At 42.4% G+C, this 15,699-nt stretch overlaps 1 protein-coding gene across 2 annotated transcripts in view; it reads right to left on the minus strand.

Moving 5' to 3' along the window:
- nbas (NBAS subunit of NRZ tethering complex) overlaps positions 1-15,699 on the minus strand; it is a 172,049-nt gene that overhangs the window by 53,326 nt on the left and 103,024 nt on the right. The window contains exons 42-46 of one of the 2 annotated variants that reach the window (XM_084560841.1): positions 13,972-14,195; positions 13,591-13,701; positions 6,273-6,523; positions 832-1,172; positions 277-701 (exon numbers count right to left, since the gene is read on the minus strand). In XM_084560841.1, the coding sequence (XP_084416967.1) occupies positions 567-701; positions 832-1,172; positions 6,273-6,523; positions 13,591-13,701; positions 13,972-14,195 (1,062 nt within the window). In that variant the 3' untranslated portion in view covers positions 277-566. Of the gene's footprint in view, positions 1-276; positions 702-831; positions 1,173-6,272; positions 6,524-13,590; positions 13,702-13,971; positions 14,196-15,699 lie in introns of those variants that run through there. The other variant, XM_084560840.1, reaches the window with a different exon arrangement.

Genomic DNA, 15,699 nt, shown 5'->3' on the forward strand with positions numbered 1-15,699 from the left:
TAGGAATTTCCCTTTGAGGGTTCAAAAAGGATGAAAAAAAAATGGAAGAGAAGGATGATGAGGGGAGTGGGAGTACAGTGTGTTTCTGAGAGGTAATCTGCATGTTAAAGGCCACAGAGGGGAAAAAAGTGCCTGCTGGGAATTGGAGTTTAATTAGCTCTGAAGTAGAGAGGGATCAATTAGCTCTCTTGGAGTTACAGTGAAAGAGAAGGGGCATAAGACAAAAATGAAAAAAAAAGGGAAGGTCTGGAGAGGGATGTTGGCAGGGTGCCAGTATGAAAGAAAGAACAGTGGGCTACTATTGATAAGGTGCACTGAGGCACTTTAAGTCGACTGCAGGACAATTTTTCACAGTGCTGTAATTATGTGTCTGACATTTCTTATGAAATTTCATAATTTCTTTTATAAATCATGACTGGTATGTGCTTTGAGGCTACAGAGTGTGGACGTGAACAGAATAATAAAATTAGGAGAGGGCTTTTGACGTTCCAAAAATTGTGCCAGAGGCGTTAGAGAAGACCAGCTAGACGATGAAGAGTGTGGACTGAGGAATATGACAGTTTGATTTAGTGATTGAAAATCTCCACAATCCTTCCTTTGAGACCATATGAATCCTGTCTGGGTGGCTCCTGGAACCAACTACCTTCTGTCTGTGCGGCAATTACAAATTGTCTGTCTGACCAGCTCCTTCCAGTTCCTGTCTGAGACAGTAATAGAAAAAAAATAGAGTCTCTTTCACACTGTACTGTGTCATCCTACTTTTTCTTCTCTTCTGTCTGTTATACAGTAACTCATTTGAAATAGATAGTGAGTTGTTTTGGTTAGGCTTACATTTTTGGCTGCATCAGGGGAGAAGGTGAGACTATCCAGGAAGTGGACAGCGTCAGCAGGGACCAGCCGGTCCAGGTATTTGGCGCAGGTGTCGTAGGCGTGCAGGTAGTCTTGGTCGCTCTGTGGGGGTCTCTTCAGCAGCTGGGGGTCTCCTTTCCAGAACAGTTTCTGCAGCCACACCGCGTGGACTGCACTGGCGGAGACGGTTGCCCCTCCACCACCAAGCACAGGCAGCCGATTGGCAAGTTTGGAGATGGACAGTACGTTCTGACTGGTCAGGACTGGCTGGAGAGCGGCCAGTGGATCCAAGGACTCGTCAGTCAGCTTCCGATAGTTCAAACCTGCAAGCGTTAAAGATACATTGAACACCACTGAATAATGTATACCACACTTTTGAGTTAAAGCACTTCTGAAAAAAGTGTTTTCCTCTTCACCAAACCCTTGAGACAAGTACACATGGAGCCTTCCCCATGATTCTTGTGCACTTTCCGTGGTTGTTGTGATTGCCCTGATAAATCTGTTATACTGTGCAGTCTGCCTCATACATTCAGTGCTTTCTGAGGGAAATATTCAAAAATGCAGGCCGGCTTTTATGTACAGCTATACTTTATTTTAGGCATGAAATGTCTGTAAAGTAAAAGAAATGCCACTCAAAACATATACAGAATATAACAAAAGTCATTTCCAGGTGAATACAGCAGATAAATGTTTACTTGCCAAGGCAAACTATTATAGCTGCATTGTGTGGGAAGCATAAGATTCAAAGGACTACAATCTAACACCTCAACGTTCAAAAAGTGGAGTTTTATTTAAAGGCATTTCTTACCAAGCATGCCACTCTTCGGTATTTGCATATGGAAAGTATGTGACACAGCGATTTGATATGCAGAGGATGTTCAATATTCCATTTAATGACAGTAATGCATAGAGAAATGCTCAGGAGTGATTAAAAGGCTGACATGAACAACAAAGATTGCGTGCGACATGTGTGCATAAGTGGTTCTGTTTGTCTGAAGTCTGCATTCAAACATGTACACTTTGACTGTGGATCTGTCTGTGTGCATCATATCAACCACTGCAGCATTCTGAGTATGTATTTGTGTGTGTGTGAGGGAAAGAGGCAGGGCCACTGGTGTGCTCTTGGTCTCCAACACCATCAGACAGACGCATTACTGTGGCAACAGCGCGGCCTGTCTGGGCTTTAAATATTTAACACTGGTCTGCCTGTGGGGAGGGCTCTGTCAACGCTGCCCGGAATCCCTCACGCAATCTCACACACACACACACACACACACACACACACGAAAACCCTGCAGGATTCAGCACACACACACTTTCAGACAGGCCCAGACGGACATTTAAACCGCAGATAAGAGTTACATGCACTTACACATGTCCTCTCTTTCTCTTCTTCCCCCACCCAGCATCTCGGCATCTCATCACCTTCCTCAGGAGAGCCCCTCTCAGACAGTCACCTGGTACCGTGTCTGAAGCTGGGACGAATATTGGACACACACCACCTGTCTCTAAACTGTCTGAATGCCTAGCTGGGCGCGTTCGTCTGCACGTGCCTGTTTCGAGACCGACTCAAATGAGCGCGTGTCAGAGTTGGGTGGCGTTTGTAGAAAGTTAGAGGCCCTGGAGACAGCGACACAGGCTGTGCGTCAGCTTTGCTGCAACGAATGTGAACGTGTGGGTTTCAAGAGTGTGTATGTATTTGTTTCTGCGCGCGTCTGAGAGAGACTGTACAGAAAGTGTAAGCTTGTAAGCAGTAGATTTACTAGTACATGAGTATTAATTAGAGCCCGACCGATATATCGGCCGGCCGATATTATCGGCCGATATTAGGCATTTTCAAAACTATCGGTATCGGCATTTATAATGGCCGATAAATGAATATTTCAAAAATAAAATAAAAACGAAACACACTTCAACCATGCCATGAGTGTTGGCGTTGTATAGTTTAGTTTGTCCACCAGAGGGCACTCTACACCGTCCCTGTTGGCAACACTCGTGTATAACTCGTGCTGATCCAGCCAGAGTCGGGCAGAGAGAACCAGTTATCCGCGAGTAAGATCATCGGTGAAGTGTGTTCATGGTGAGTTGGTCACGAGACATACATTGCTTGAATAACAATTAAAAGAACATCCCCATCAGTTCTCTTAACTCAAATAAGCATGACAAAATTCGTGACTATCATGTCCAGTTTTGCTGCTGTTAAATAAGCCGAGAGTGAAGCGGAATTAGCTAGTAGCTAATTACGTTACGTTGTTACAGTGTAGTTGACTGACTGTCCTTTTAACTTCTGACAATGTGACTGAAGTATTTCTTTAATAGCGTGACAGTTATAGCAATGAGACGTATCATCTCTCCTTGGCCTGTTATATTGAAAATGTATGTTTTACAATTTGCAGTATGACGTTATCCATTGCTAAATTATGGCTCATCATAGACTAGCTAACCACAAAGCTAGCTAATGCCACTATCAGTGGAAGACCGCTAACGTTAACATTAATGAGCTTGGAAACCACAACGAACATATTCTGCCTAAATAAAGTACTGTAATGATTACTGTATTTATAACTAGCATATCTCTAATTACAGTCCCTGCATTGTAAAATGTAAGTTAGACTTGCGAGGAGTGAACATTTAGACATAGAGAAAAAGTATCAAACGTAGCTTGTGCAGCTTTTCTTTTACACGTGTGTGAAATCCAGTGACACCAAGTGTGCGTTGCAGACTGTCGTTCAGCCGCAGCATTAACGAGTCACATAATGGATTTAGATCGCTAAATAGTAGGTTTTAGAAGGCAGGCAGCAACTGATGATTGAAAATGGTTTGATGTAGCTTGATGGAAAGAATTTAAAAAGTGCAGGTAAAGGGATGCATTATCATATTATTTTAGTTAAAACTCATAAATAACTACAAATAACTAATGTTAGGGAAATCTGTTAATGTTTTGTTGCGCGTTTCTGAAAAAAAAAAATATCGGCCGATATATCGGAATATCGGTTTTTAAAACCAACAAATATTTGTATCGGTATCGGCCTTCAAAATCCTTTATCGGTCGGGCTCTAGTATTAATCCATTTGATTTAGTGGGGACATATGCAGTATATGTGTGTATTAACGTGCAACTTTTAGCGTTCATGTTGACGCAGCTCCCCATCCAGAACAGAGAATATCTAATTGTAGAGTACCTATCACAACAAGGCCCAGCTTTAGATTTCTCCACATGACTAATGACCATGCATGGAGCTGCAATAAGAGACATACTGAGCTTTTAAACAGTCAGCAAGGTGTTGGGTTGGTCTAGTCTGTTCAAATCATCTTTAATGGATTATAATGCAATTGTTATTTCTTCAACATGAAGGACATTATCACGCCCATAGCGTGTTCATTACTATTTATTCTGCAGTATTATATTTTCTGACTATGTGGAAGCTAGTTTAGGTCAACATTAACAGCTCTGTCCCACCACTCCAGCCGTCGTTACCTGATATAGAGTTATATTTGCCAAAAGCATTAATTAGTCTTTATCGAAGAAGCTTTTTCTCCTGTGCATTAAAAATGAAGACATATGGCTTGAAAAGACAAACAAGTATGCGAGCTAAGCAGTCAAACAGGGTTATGTACTGTACTTAAAAATAATGGTGATAATTAGCTTTACTGTGCAATTCAAGAACAATGCCTCTCTACAGGTTTATGTATCATCCACTGCTGAGGAGGCAGCTTTAGCATGGGACATGCAGCTCTCTCTGTGTGGGTGTGTGTGTGTGTATATATATTACATCAATCTGCCAACAACACACGGAATTATATGAGACACCCCATAGCAATGACGCTCCTTGATGGCAGCAGTCATCCTCAGCAGGATGCACAAAAACCGTTTAGGAACAACTCAAAAAAACATGAAGAATTCACTAGATCCCAAACTGATCAAGTATCTGTGGGATGATCCACAGAGGTCTCTCCCCTCAACCTGCCAGACACCACAGGACACCCTCAGAAGGCCCAGGTCCATTCTCTGATGAGATACTAGGTCATAATGTTATGCCTGATCGGTGTAAATGCTCCATACAAGCTCGCCAGTTCATGAAAAGACTCTGTCTGTCCTAGTTTCATTTGAGGAGTTGAGGAGTGAGCGTTTGTCATCCAAACACATAGATGAGGACCATGGCGCTGTATTCGGCGTTAGTGAGTGCTCAATTGTAAGTACTTGTTATTACTTGTTATTAGTATTTAGTCTGACAAAAATTGCCAAGAGGACATTGCTGGCTAATATAGCAATGTGATTCAGCAACTGTATGTGAGTGAAACCAAAATCTCGCAGTGGCAGCATAAGTTAAGTGAACGTCATTTTTTGTGATTTCATATTCTTGATGCAGATGTCTCAGAGGTGTGTGTATGTGATTTGTGCATGTGTGTTAAACAGGGACATGTGTCACCGCTAAAAGCTACGGTGCTATCAGGAGCAGAAGGAGGAAGTGAGGCGTGAAAACACAGCTGACACCCGGCCGACCTTTCCTGAACTTCGCCAAGAAGTGACACCGCGTTCACTCGAACAAAACAAAGTTTGAGCGCTCTAGCCTGGAGTGCTGAACCGGTGACACACTGCAACCTGGCCGTGACGTCCTCGGAGAGAGGACTTTGTGCGATGCTGCCGCTCAAGAGCTTAACGTGTCGGGTAAACCGACTACTAATTCAGAGTCGGCTTGGTTTCCTTTTCATTTATAGGCAAACGGTTGTAGTTTTTGTCCGTTTCTACTTGCTGCTTTTCAATTATGGAAACGGTAACGCGAGCTGATAGGAAAAAAAGAGGAACAGATATAGATCAAAGGACAAGAGGAGATACAGATAAAATATGTGTAACTCTAGAAGTATAAGGATGTCACCGGGCGTGTTTTATCTTTTCTTCACAGGGAAATATTAGCGACTTCACCAGTTCTACTCAGACGTTGAGCTGTTGTATCTTTACAGATTCTACATGACAGCCGCTGACTCAAAGGTCATCTGCTGGCCAGAAGGAATGTCAGCATTTGTATGTGAGTCATCAGTCATGTCAAGAGGGATTATATTCAAGTCTTCAACAAAGGATTTGATTTTCTGACATGTAACGCTCGGGGAGGATTTTGTACCAATAACTGAGATGCATTAACCCTTTGAATTTCAGCTTTTTTCTTTTTTGCTTGTGATGCCCTCAGAGAATCAAACAACTTACCAGATGATGATGATGTTTCTACCATTAGGAATTACCTTACTCATGAGCCCATTAGCAAATCCTTTCCTTTCTTTGTAAAAAAACCCTATTTATGCCGATGATTTGGTTGAAGGGGTTACATTTTTGTAAGAACACTACAAAACCTTCCAGCTACGCAGGAGACCTGCCACCTCCTTTTACATCAACAGGGGGAAATAAAAATAAAACAGAGTTCCGCTCACCGCTGGCAACGGCTCGAAGCTTCTTGAGCAGCTTGACATGGGAGCCTGGCTTGATGGTGGCGGTGACGTAAGGCTCGCAGCCCGCCGCGTCCAGCAAGGTGTAATAGTAGAGCAGGCGGCCCAGGTCGGTTCCTTCCACGGTGGGGAGAACGTACTTGGTCATGTGGTTGTAAAAGTTCTGAGGGTCACACTTCAAGGTCTCAAACAGGCCGAGGGATTCGCTCCGGGATTCAATATCCTTGGTGGAAAGGCTGGAAATGGAAGAGAATCAGAGGGGCAAGAAGAGAGATGGAAAGGAAGTTAACTTTTGAGCTTTTACATGTATTGCTGTGAACACTTGTTCTGTGAGACGCCCATAACAAATATCCATCTGTAAGCTCGACGTGAACTCTTCAAGTATAAGAAACAGCAAAAAAAAACAACAACCAAAAACAAAAGACGAGCCGAGCGGTCCACACAGGCAGCAATGGCAATCATGCCTGAAAAAGATAAGAACAAACAGCAATGCTGACGAAAACCCGCATTTCATCAAGAGAAAATCAAAGGAGGAAGGAGACCAGCACTGGGGACTGTTTTGCTGCAAAGTAATTTCAGCAGTGCAAAAAAAACAAAAAAAAAACAGAATAGGCTTATCACCAAATATACAGTCGCTCTAAAATGATGAGGAACTTGATCAGTTCTGACGCAGGACAAAAGGCAAAACGGGGAGAGAATGTGAAAGAGAGAAACAGGAGATAGTGAGGAAGTAAAGCAGTGGATGTTTGGAGAGAGTTCAGAGGATGGGAAAAAAAAACATGTTTTGCCACAGGAATAAAAGTCAGCAGCAGGTGGTTGAAACAATTAAGGGAAAAAGTGAAAAGAATGCAAGCAACAGCAGAGAGAGGAGGAAAAAACAAACAAACACGAGAACAACAAACTAAAGTTAAACAGGGAGAGCTGCAAAGAATGAAAAGTCGAAGGCGTGGAGTAAAGCTGTTTGTTGGTTAATCTGTGGCCGCCTGTGAGAGCGGTCGCGTGAGCGGAAGTCTGTTTATCTGTCGGAAAGGGACATCATCATCTGGGCTCTCCGTCAGAGCGAGCTGGGAGGCTTCTGCTAATGAAAAAAAAAAAAACAGGGAGCGGAGGCAGCGGGGCGGCTGACAGTGGGCTCGATAATGTAAATAACACTAATCATCCTCACAACGGGGGCTCCGATCAGGCTGGAGTCAACACAGGAACTAACTCAAAGTGAGGACCGAGAGGCGGCCTGCCATCCCAGTCAAAGTCTGCTGTTTCTCTAGTTAATCACATTAGCTCCAAAGGACAAAGGCGGGAGAACAATGGCAAGACAAACAACAACAGCTTGTCCAGGTAGGACTGTTTGAGGAGTTCTCTCTGGCAGAAACACACAGGCACAGATACAGATAGGTGTGACCGCCGTTTAGAGTCCAGGTTTCATGCCAGCCTCCGCTTTGTCACCTTCCTTCCCTGACAAAAGGTGTTTAGTTCTCCCTCTTTCCTCAGGTTGGAAGCACATCCTCTCTACTTTCTCCGCGGCTTTCAAAATCTCTTTGGTTAGCGTATCCGCCCCTGATAGCTTTATTACTGCTCCACACTGGCTTCGATACTGTTGCTCGCTTGGTGGCATGTCTCGCTGCACACACACAACGCAGCGGCCCGCTATCTCCGCGGCGCACATGCGGCAGTAATATCAGAGGCATGTCATTACAGTCCTCTCCTGTTTGTTTCAAAAGCCAGCCAGAGCGAGGAAACAATTTAATCCAGCCGAGTATGCCCCAGTCTCTCTGCCGCTCCTCTCCTCTCTCATCCCGCATTACCATATTCCGTTTGTTGTCTCATCCATCACAGCTAAACTAAAATAGCCCGCTAATATTCTTAAATTCGGAGGCATATTTAATTGGAGCGGAAATCAGACAGGCAGGATTAAACTCGGCAGAGCACTGATGATTATTCAGCACAGCCATTGTTGTTGTTCTTTCGCAATCTGTGCTGCTAATTTGTTTACAAATGACTGTCCAGCAGGGGGTTGTTAACATCTTTTTTTTTTTTTTTTTTTGCAGTGCAGAGTTGTGTACAGGACGCGGGCACATGAAAATTACATTTCCAGGGAGACACACAGCTGAGTCATGTTTTCTTTATGCGAGGAACGGGCTATTTGTTTCCGCCTGTCACGCTTTTCCAAACATGCATCAACACACAACCTGCAAACACAGGCACGTGTTCCTAAGGTTAGGAAGCGTGTAACTCAAGCTCACATTTGCAGTTTGTTCAAATGTAATCTTGATCAGTTAAGCTGGTGTTATTTAAATCTTGGGAACAGACCCAACACTGTAAGTACACAGTCACTTTATTGTGTGTTAATATTAAAATATTAATATGTCAATGTCAATATTAAAGAACACTGAACTGAGGCTAAGCTAGCGGCTCTGTTTGGCTGTACTTGCATTGAGCCAACATTGTTTAGCTTGGCGTGTTAGCATGTTGACATTTGCTAATTAACATTAAATAAAAAGTGCTGGCGCTGATGGGAATTTCATTAGTTTTGCATGTATTTGGTCATAAACTAAATTACTGAACAAATTAAAAATTTCATATTACCTACCCCGGAGTGCTGCCGCTGGCGTGGCTTAAATTAGGATTTACATGGTTTTGGTTTCAGGGGAGAAATTGATTTTTATTCGGAACATGAATAATTTCCATTAACAAGCTCGTATCAAGTGAAATGGAGGGGGAAAAAAAGTCAGCACAGAGTGGGGATGTGGGAGATGGCTCCACACGTGTGGCGTTTTTCTGTCTTAAATAACAAAATAGGAAGTGATTCAGTTCAGTCAGGTGTGCTGTACTACTGAAACCACAACTGACACAAAAGGTTATGCAGCCGCACTTTGCTGGCCAGGTCCTGCGCCCTCTGTTTCTCCCCCGTGACTGCGCGAAGCACGCCTACAGACATGCTCCAGGCTCGAACCTTGCAGAGTTTCTGTGGACAGCGCATCAACAGTCTCTAAACCGCACAATCAATAGGCAACAATTGCAGCAGCACAGAGAGTGCACGGTAGCTATCCGCAGCGTAGCAGCATGGCCGTGTGCATTTTTATTCCGGTAATAATCACGCTGAGTGCACTAAATAAACACACAGCAGGATATACGTGTGCAACAACTTGATCTGAGAGGCCTAATGAAATGTTGCAGCGATGCAACAGAACAACAGAATGTGTTTTTATTTATGTGACAGCTAGTAACAGCGGTGTCAGCATCATCTTTCATAAAGTCTTTTTAGTAGAAACGGCGCCGCAAGAAAAACATCAACTGACAGTCACTTTCTAATAATTAATATTTTTCCTAAACACACATGCCGGAGAAAACCTGTTAATAATTGAGGTGAAAGCGTGGTGAAAAGAGTGAAGCTAAATAACTTAATGTGGCAGGGGTGAGTACAGTTCAGAATATTCTCAACGTATTGATGTAATTTGCATGCCACAAGGTTCCTGGAAGGTTGAAGTGGCAGGAGCAGACGGGAGCAGAGACAGTGAGGAGAGAGAGAGTAGGAGAGAGAGAGAAAGAGAGAGGGAAATAAAGAGAGAGAGAAAAAGTGAGGTAGCATTTTATAAAAGAAATGGCTTATTTGAGGATCTTCACAGCCAGTCTTTAGATTCTGGCATAGCAGGAAACAAAGAGACAAAAACCTTATTAAGGTGCTTTCTACTGATTGGACTGGAGCTGAAAAGTTCTAATCAATTGGCAGTGTTTTAAGATTTTGCAGTTTGGTGTCTGCACAGTTGGGACGGTACAAATTCTGATATCGTTTTAAGTTTAACTTGCCAGACGAGGTCACCAGACGAATGAAAAGAGACGGTACAGAATTAAAGGATTCTCTGAGGAATCCTCATTAGTCTCAAAACAAAACGCACCTTGGCTTGGGATTAGTCAGAAAGGAAGCCGCCACAGAAGGCTGTTTTTTCTTCTCATCGCGTGCAAACAGCGATTCGCAAAACAGAAAGCAGCGTGAGCGGTCAGCAGCAGCTGGCGGCAGGTAGGAACTGACATGAGGAGCTCTGGGGGGCGTTGTTTGAAATGTCAAACAGTGTTTGTTTGGATCAGTTTCATTTATGTAGCCTAAATACATCACCTGAATATTAATATGAAGCTGACCTGTAATCAATTGAGCAAACTAAGCAGGTATCAGGGGGGGTTAGGTACAAACTGACATTTTAGTGGAAAGTCGCTTAACTGATGTCCAGTTTGAATAGTTTTGCATCACACTAGGCGCATGTACGATCAATCAAAGCTTAAAAAAAGAAATCACAAAGTTGAGTACAACTAAATAAGCGACTTATTTCTAAACAACTTTCTGTTTTTGGACAGGTCCTTCATGTGGTTTAATAGCTGTCTTTAAAACGTCAATAAAAGTGTCTAAAATTCATGTCCCCTAAAGGGCCCTGACGTACCTCCACAAAGCTCTACACGCTGAGGGAGAACAGCTGATGATGGCGGTGTTTAGCGGGGCATTGATCCTTCCAAAGCGTTTATTCGGTGTTAACAGGACTGTCTCAGGGACACACTGGCTCTATCATCCATCTCTTCTCCCTCCATCCATCTCCTGCCCCTCACCTCCCTGCACTTACGGATTCTGCAGCTATTTCTAGAACTAATAACCTTCCTCTTCATGCAGTTTTTCTTTGGAACAGTTACCTTTGTAACAATGAACGCATTCATTTCACCGGGAAAATGTAAATGCTTTACTACCCTTTGGCCATATAACTACAATATGAGCTATTTTTCAAAAGCTACACGTATATCTACAGTGGCTTGTGATTTATAGAAACATAACCTTGTGTGTTAACAGTTTACACTGCTATTGCATAATAATAGTATTTCTATGTGAAATGCAATAAATAAGTATCCTCAGATACAAAGTAATAATACCTCAGATTCTATATTAATAATTTAATGATTATTTGGTGACATTATAATGAGTCTTCTTAATGCCCTTAACCCTTCCACTCTTATAAGCGGTTTAGACCTTTGCAATACGTTGACGCAGTAGCTAAAGCAGCCACCCAGACCCTATGCAGAACCTACGCAAACCTTAGCACCCCCCCAGAAATGTAACTATGCACCAAGGCGATGCAGAGTGCCAGAGCTGTGATTGGTCCGCTTGGTTGTAGTGTATTTCCGGCTGCTTCTCCATCTCTCAGAGGTTCTGAGATACAAGCATTTGTATGACTCGTGAAATTTGGGCAAAAGTTTCAGTCGCCATTATTGAAAATGAAGCAGAAAGTGAAAAGTGAAGCAGAAAGTAGAAACAAAAATTAAGACGACCGGCAAGAAAAGACACAGCGCCAACTAATGTTTGGGTGGCGTTGATACAGAGCGAGCCGGACTGACGAGCGCACAAGTATAAATGGCTCAAATCTGGGTCCCGCAGTACTCTAAAAGAGCTATTAGGTCGAAAGCATAAGTGTTTCTCTATTACTTCCATTTGTCAGCCTCTCAAGTCGTTTTTCTAAATAACCGGCTCTGTTTCACTATGAATATTAATAAATTATATCAATTTGCATATTAAAAGCTGAATGCATTTCATCAGAATTCAGAAGGTGTCAAATATGATAGGTCATTACAGAACAGTAATCCATCTAATCAGTAACATCTGCGAGGTTTGGGGTGAAAATGAGGGAGCTGCAAGTCTCATAAATAAAACAAGTGAACTGCCACAATGTTTTGGAGTTAACTTTCAACTGCGGGAGTGAAATCTACTCAGACTCAAACATTATAACCAGTATATATTGCAACAGAAAAATGTGAATCTGACGCCATAAAGTCTCTCCCCATTATGTTGGGTATTTAGGGATGTCCCAGTATCGTGTATGAAATTTTGCACTCGTAAAACAGTTGTGATGCAACCACACACGTACCACTTTACAGCAATGTACTATGACTATACTCATAGAACCCAGCGTAACGATAGGCAACCACTGTTAACTGCGCAGATAGGCAGCTGCAATAAGTGGCAGCAATGCACTGTCAAGAAGAATACAGGCATATGAGCAGGCTGTTAACAAGGCTGTCTGTTAGCTCAGAGAAGTGTTGCAGATGTGATGATGTTAAATAGTGGGACATTTAAAACGTTTTGTCCTCAGCCTACTCCCACCTGGAAGACATCGATGTGCAGCTAAACCAGACAAAATACAAACTCGGAAAGACGTGCTGACATGCTGGACACTCTACTAATAATGACATTACACTTACACACACAATGTAAGTGTAATGGCATCCTTAAGTACTCATATTGGCACTGGCAGTCTCAATGAGTAAGCAAATTTAAGTACTCGTGCGGGTGAGAAGCGGCATCAGAGCTTCTGCTTCTTCCTGCGTTCAGCTAGTTCGCCTAAAAACTGCCCTCAGAAATGGACTTGATCCCGGGCCACTGCTCTGTAGCTGCCTGCCGCTACAAAACAAATAAAATGCAAAGAATTTATTTCCCTACAGGGATCAATAAAAGTCTAAATTTCATTCCACACCCATGCTTCCATCTGTATACGTCTTTCCCTTTAAATTCCCCCCGTCTGCTCTATTTATATCATTCCCTGTGTCCATCCATCCGTTAAATCAATACGCATATTGCAGATGCTTCCAGTCAAGATTATAGTGTGAATATTCTTCACACATTTGTCATGATCTTGAGATTTTGGTGGGAAGACACACACACGCACACACACAAAGAGCAGCCGTGGCAGGGTTTGAGGAACGTATAGGTTGTAATTTATTGTTAAGTGGACTCCATAAACCATTTCCTTATATCAGAATCCGACAGGGGGATATTTATCACAGACGCACACACATGCGAGCGGAAACACGCATACATTTGTCAACTCTGCTGAAAAGGCATTCTGTTCTATTAAAAATGGGGAAAGGTGCCGAGTTAGTCAGATATCCAGCTATGAAGTCAGAGAGCAAATAAATTATGGAAATAGTCTCTGACACGCTCACGTCCTCCTGCACATTCACAACATGTTTGAATTACCCTGGAGTGTTTTAAGTATGCTGAGTTTCGTCATAACGCAGAGGTGGAGGTGCTACTCAGATTCATTTATTTCAGAATTTAAAATAGGACCGATATCTGTGTATGCACAAATACAACTTAACAAGAATGAATAGGAAGAAAAGCAATAAACGCTTCTTTATAAAAACATATATGTGGACGGACTAAATTTTTAAACTGTTGAGATGACAAACGCGATGTAAACTACAGAGTAAAATGAGGTGGAAAACGCGCTGGGAGAGCTTATGTGATGGTGTTTGTACTCGTGTGTGCATGTACCCGCTATCCGTAAAGAGGAACTCGAGGTGAGTCATGTAGACCTCCCACAGAGGAACACTGTAGCGCTTAGCCAGAGACAGAGCGATTCTGTACACGCCAACCTCCAGAGTCCTGAACGCACACAAACACAAAGAAAGAAAATCATCAGATTTCATTTCTCATTAAAGCAGAAAGGACAAACACTTCCACTCTGATGCATATCTGATACAAAAATATTCCCAACCAAATAAAGCATTTTGATTACAGAACATACTTTCTCTAACTACAATTATTTCCAGAAGCAAACAACTAGGTCGAGTATGCAGCCGAGATATAATATATATAATAATATAACTGTATAGATTCACCCACACACACACACACACACACAGAGATACTTACTCAGTGAGGCCAAGGATGGTCTCCTTCTTGTATTCAGAGTCCGAGCTGAAGCGCTGGACATCCACGCCGCGGCCCAGCCCTTGTAACACCTGGGCCTGGGTGAAGTCTGTCAGACGCTCGTTGTACACCTGCAGCTGGTTGATCAGCTTCTGCACCTCCTCCGGCCAATCCGAATACGAGGACACGTGCTGTGTGACCAAGCGGATCAGCTCCTTTGGGTCAGCCTAAGAAAAGGGGAGACAAATCTCAGGTTTACACACAAAAAGCAACATAGTCTTTGTTCTAGGAGAATGAACAACTTGCTTCATTCATATATTATAGCATGGTACTTTGCACGGAAATAGACCATGTGTTTAAAGTATTTGTCGATTTATTAAATGATCCAATCCTTTCCTTACATCCAGGGCTGCAATGATCGATTACTGTAATGAATTAGACGGATTATGTTTGTATTTTGCGATACTCCATTCACCCCCACTTATTCCTGGGTCCCACTGCCAAGCATGCTGACTTTTGGACTCCGGTGGGTTCATAAAAAAAAATTTACCATTCTGATCTTAAGTAGAATTCTTTAGACATCTAAATAATACAGCTACGGCAGCACACCTGTTATGCACAAGCATCTCGACCGAGAACATCCACCTGCTTTCCAACCCCAAAACAATGAGACAGAACGGTCGGTGTTTGGTCTTTTACAGTGAGTTCTGTCCGATTGTCTGTTGGTGGTCAGTGCCTGGGATTCGTCGCGTCCTCATCTGTAGTGTTTAAAACAAGAACTCAACAAAGAGTCTCAATAACAGATGCTAATGGCTAGAATGGCAACAGTGCTTTCCAGTGCATTTACAAAATGGGGGCAGTTAGGGTTAGAGTTGTGTACGTGCAGAGAGACCTATAGGACTCAAGGACGTAGATTTCCAAGTGCAACAATGCTCGAAGTTGATGTAAGCAACCTTTATCAGAAAAAGAAGACCGGTAGGCATTTTTAAAAAATAATCAGCATCATTAAAGTCACTATCTACGCTAATTAACGGCAGATCTTTCCTAATTTGGTCTACACTGCATAACTCTTAACTTCTGAGTGAACCAATGCCATCATTAGCTAAAGGTTAATACTAGGTCATTCACAGATTTCTAGTTAAAATATGTCATTAAGGGAACATGTTTGAAGAAAAAGTTGAAAGATCAGTGGTAAAAGTCTTTATATAATTGCAAACCATAGAATTAATTAACTACTCATAAAATAAGTGAAAGTCTAGTAAAAGAAGAGAGAATAAAATCAAACGATTAATCAGTTAATCGGAAAAACTGAGATGATTAAGCAAGTAAGCAAACATAATAGTTTTGTATAACACAAAGACGTCTGGATTTATGGTATCTCTTCTATTTAACGATGTTGTCCTGCACATTCTACTGTTGTACATATTTATATGCACGTTTTCCAAAATACACCGAGATATTTTGTGCTCAAAATGAAAATGATTTGCAATCAGGCAACATTATGACCACTGACAGGTAAAGTGAATAACACTGATTATCTCTTCATCACGGCACCTGTTAGTGGGCAGGATATAATAGGCAGTAAGTGAACATTTTGTCCTCAAAGTTGATGTGTTAAAAGCAGGAAAAATGGGCAAGCGGAAAGACTTGAGCGAGTTTGACAGGGGTTTGACAAATTGTGATGGCTAGACGACTGGGTCAGAACGGCAGCTCTTCCCAGTCTGCAGTGGT

This window comes from Chelon labrosus, assembly GCF_963514085.1.
Source record: "Chelon labrosus genome assembly, chromosome: 14".
NCBI classification, from domain to species: domain Eukaryota; kingdom Metazoa; phylum Chordata; class Actinopteri; order Mugiliformes; family Mugilidae; genus Chelon; species Chelon labrosus.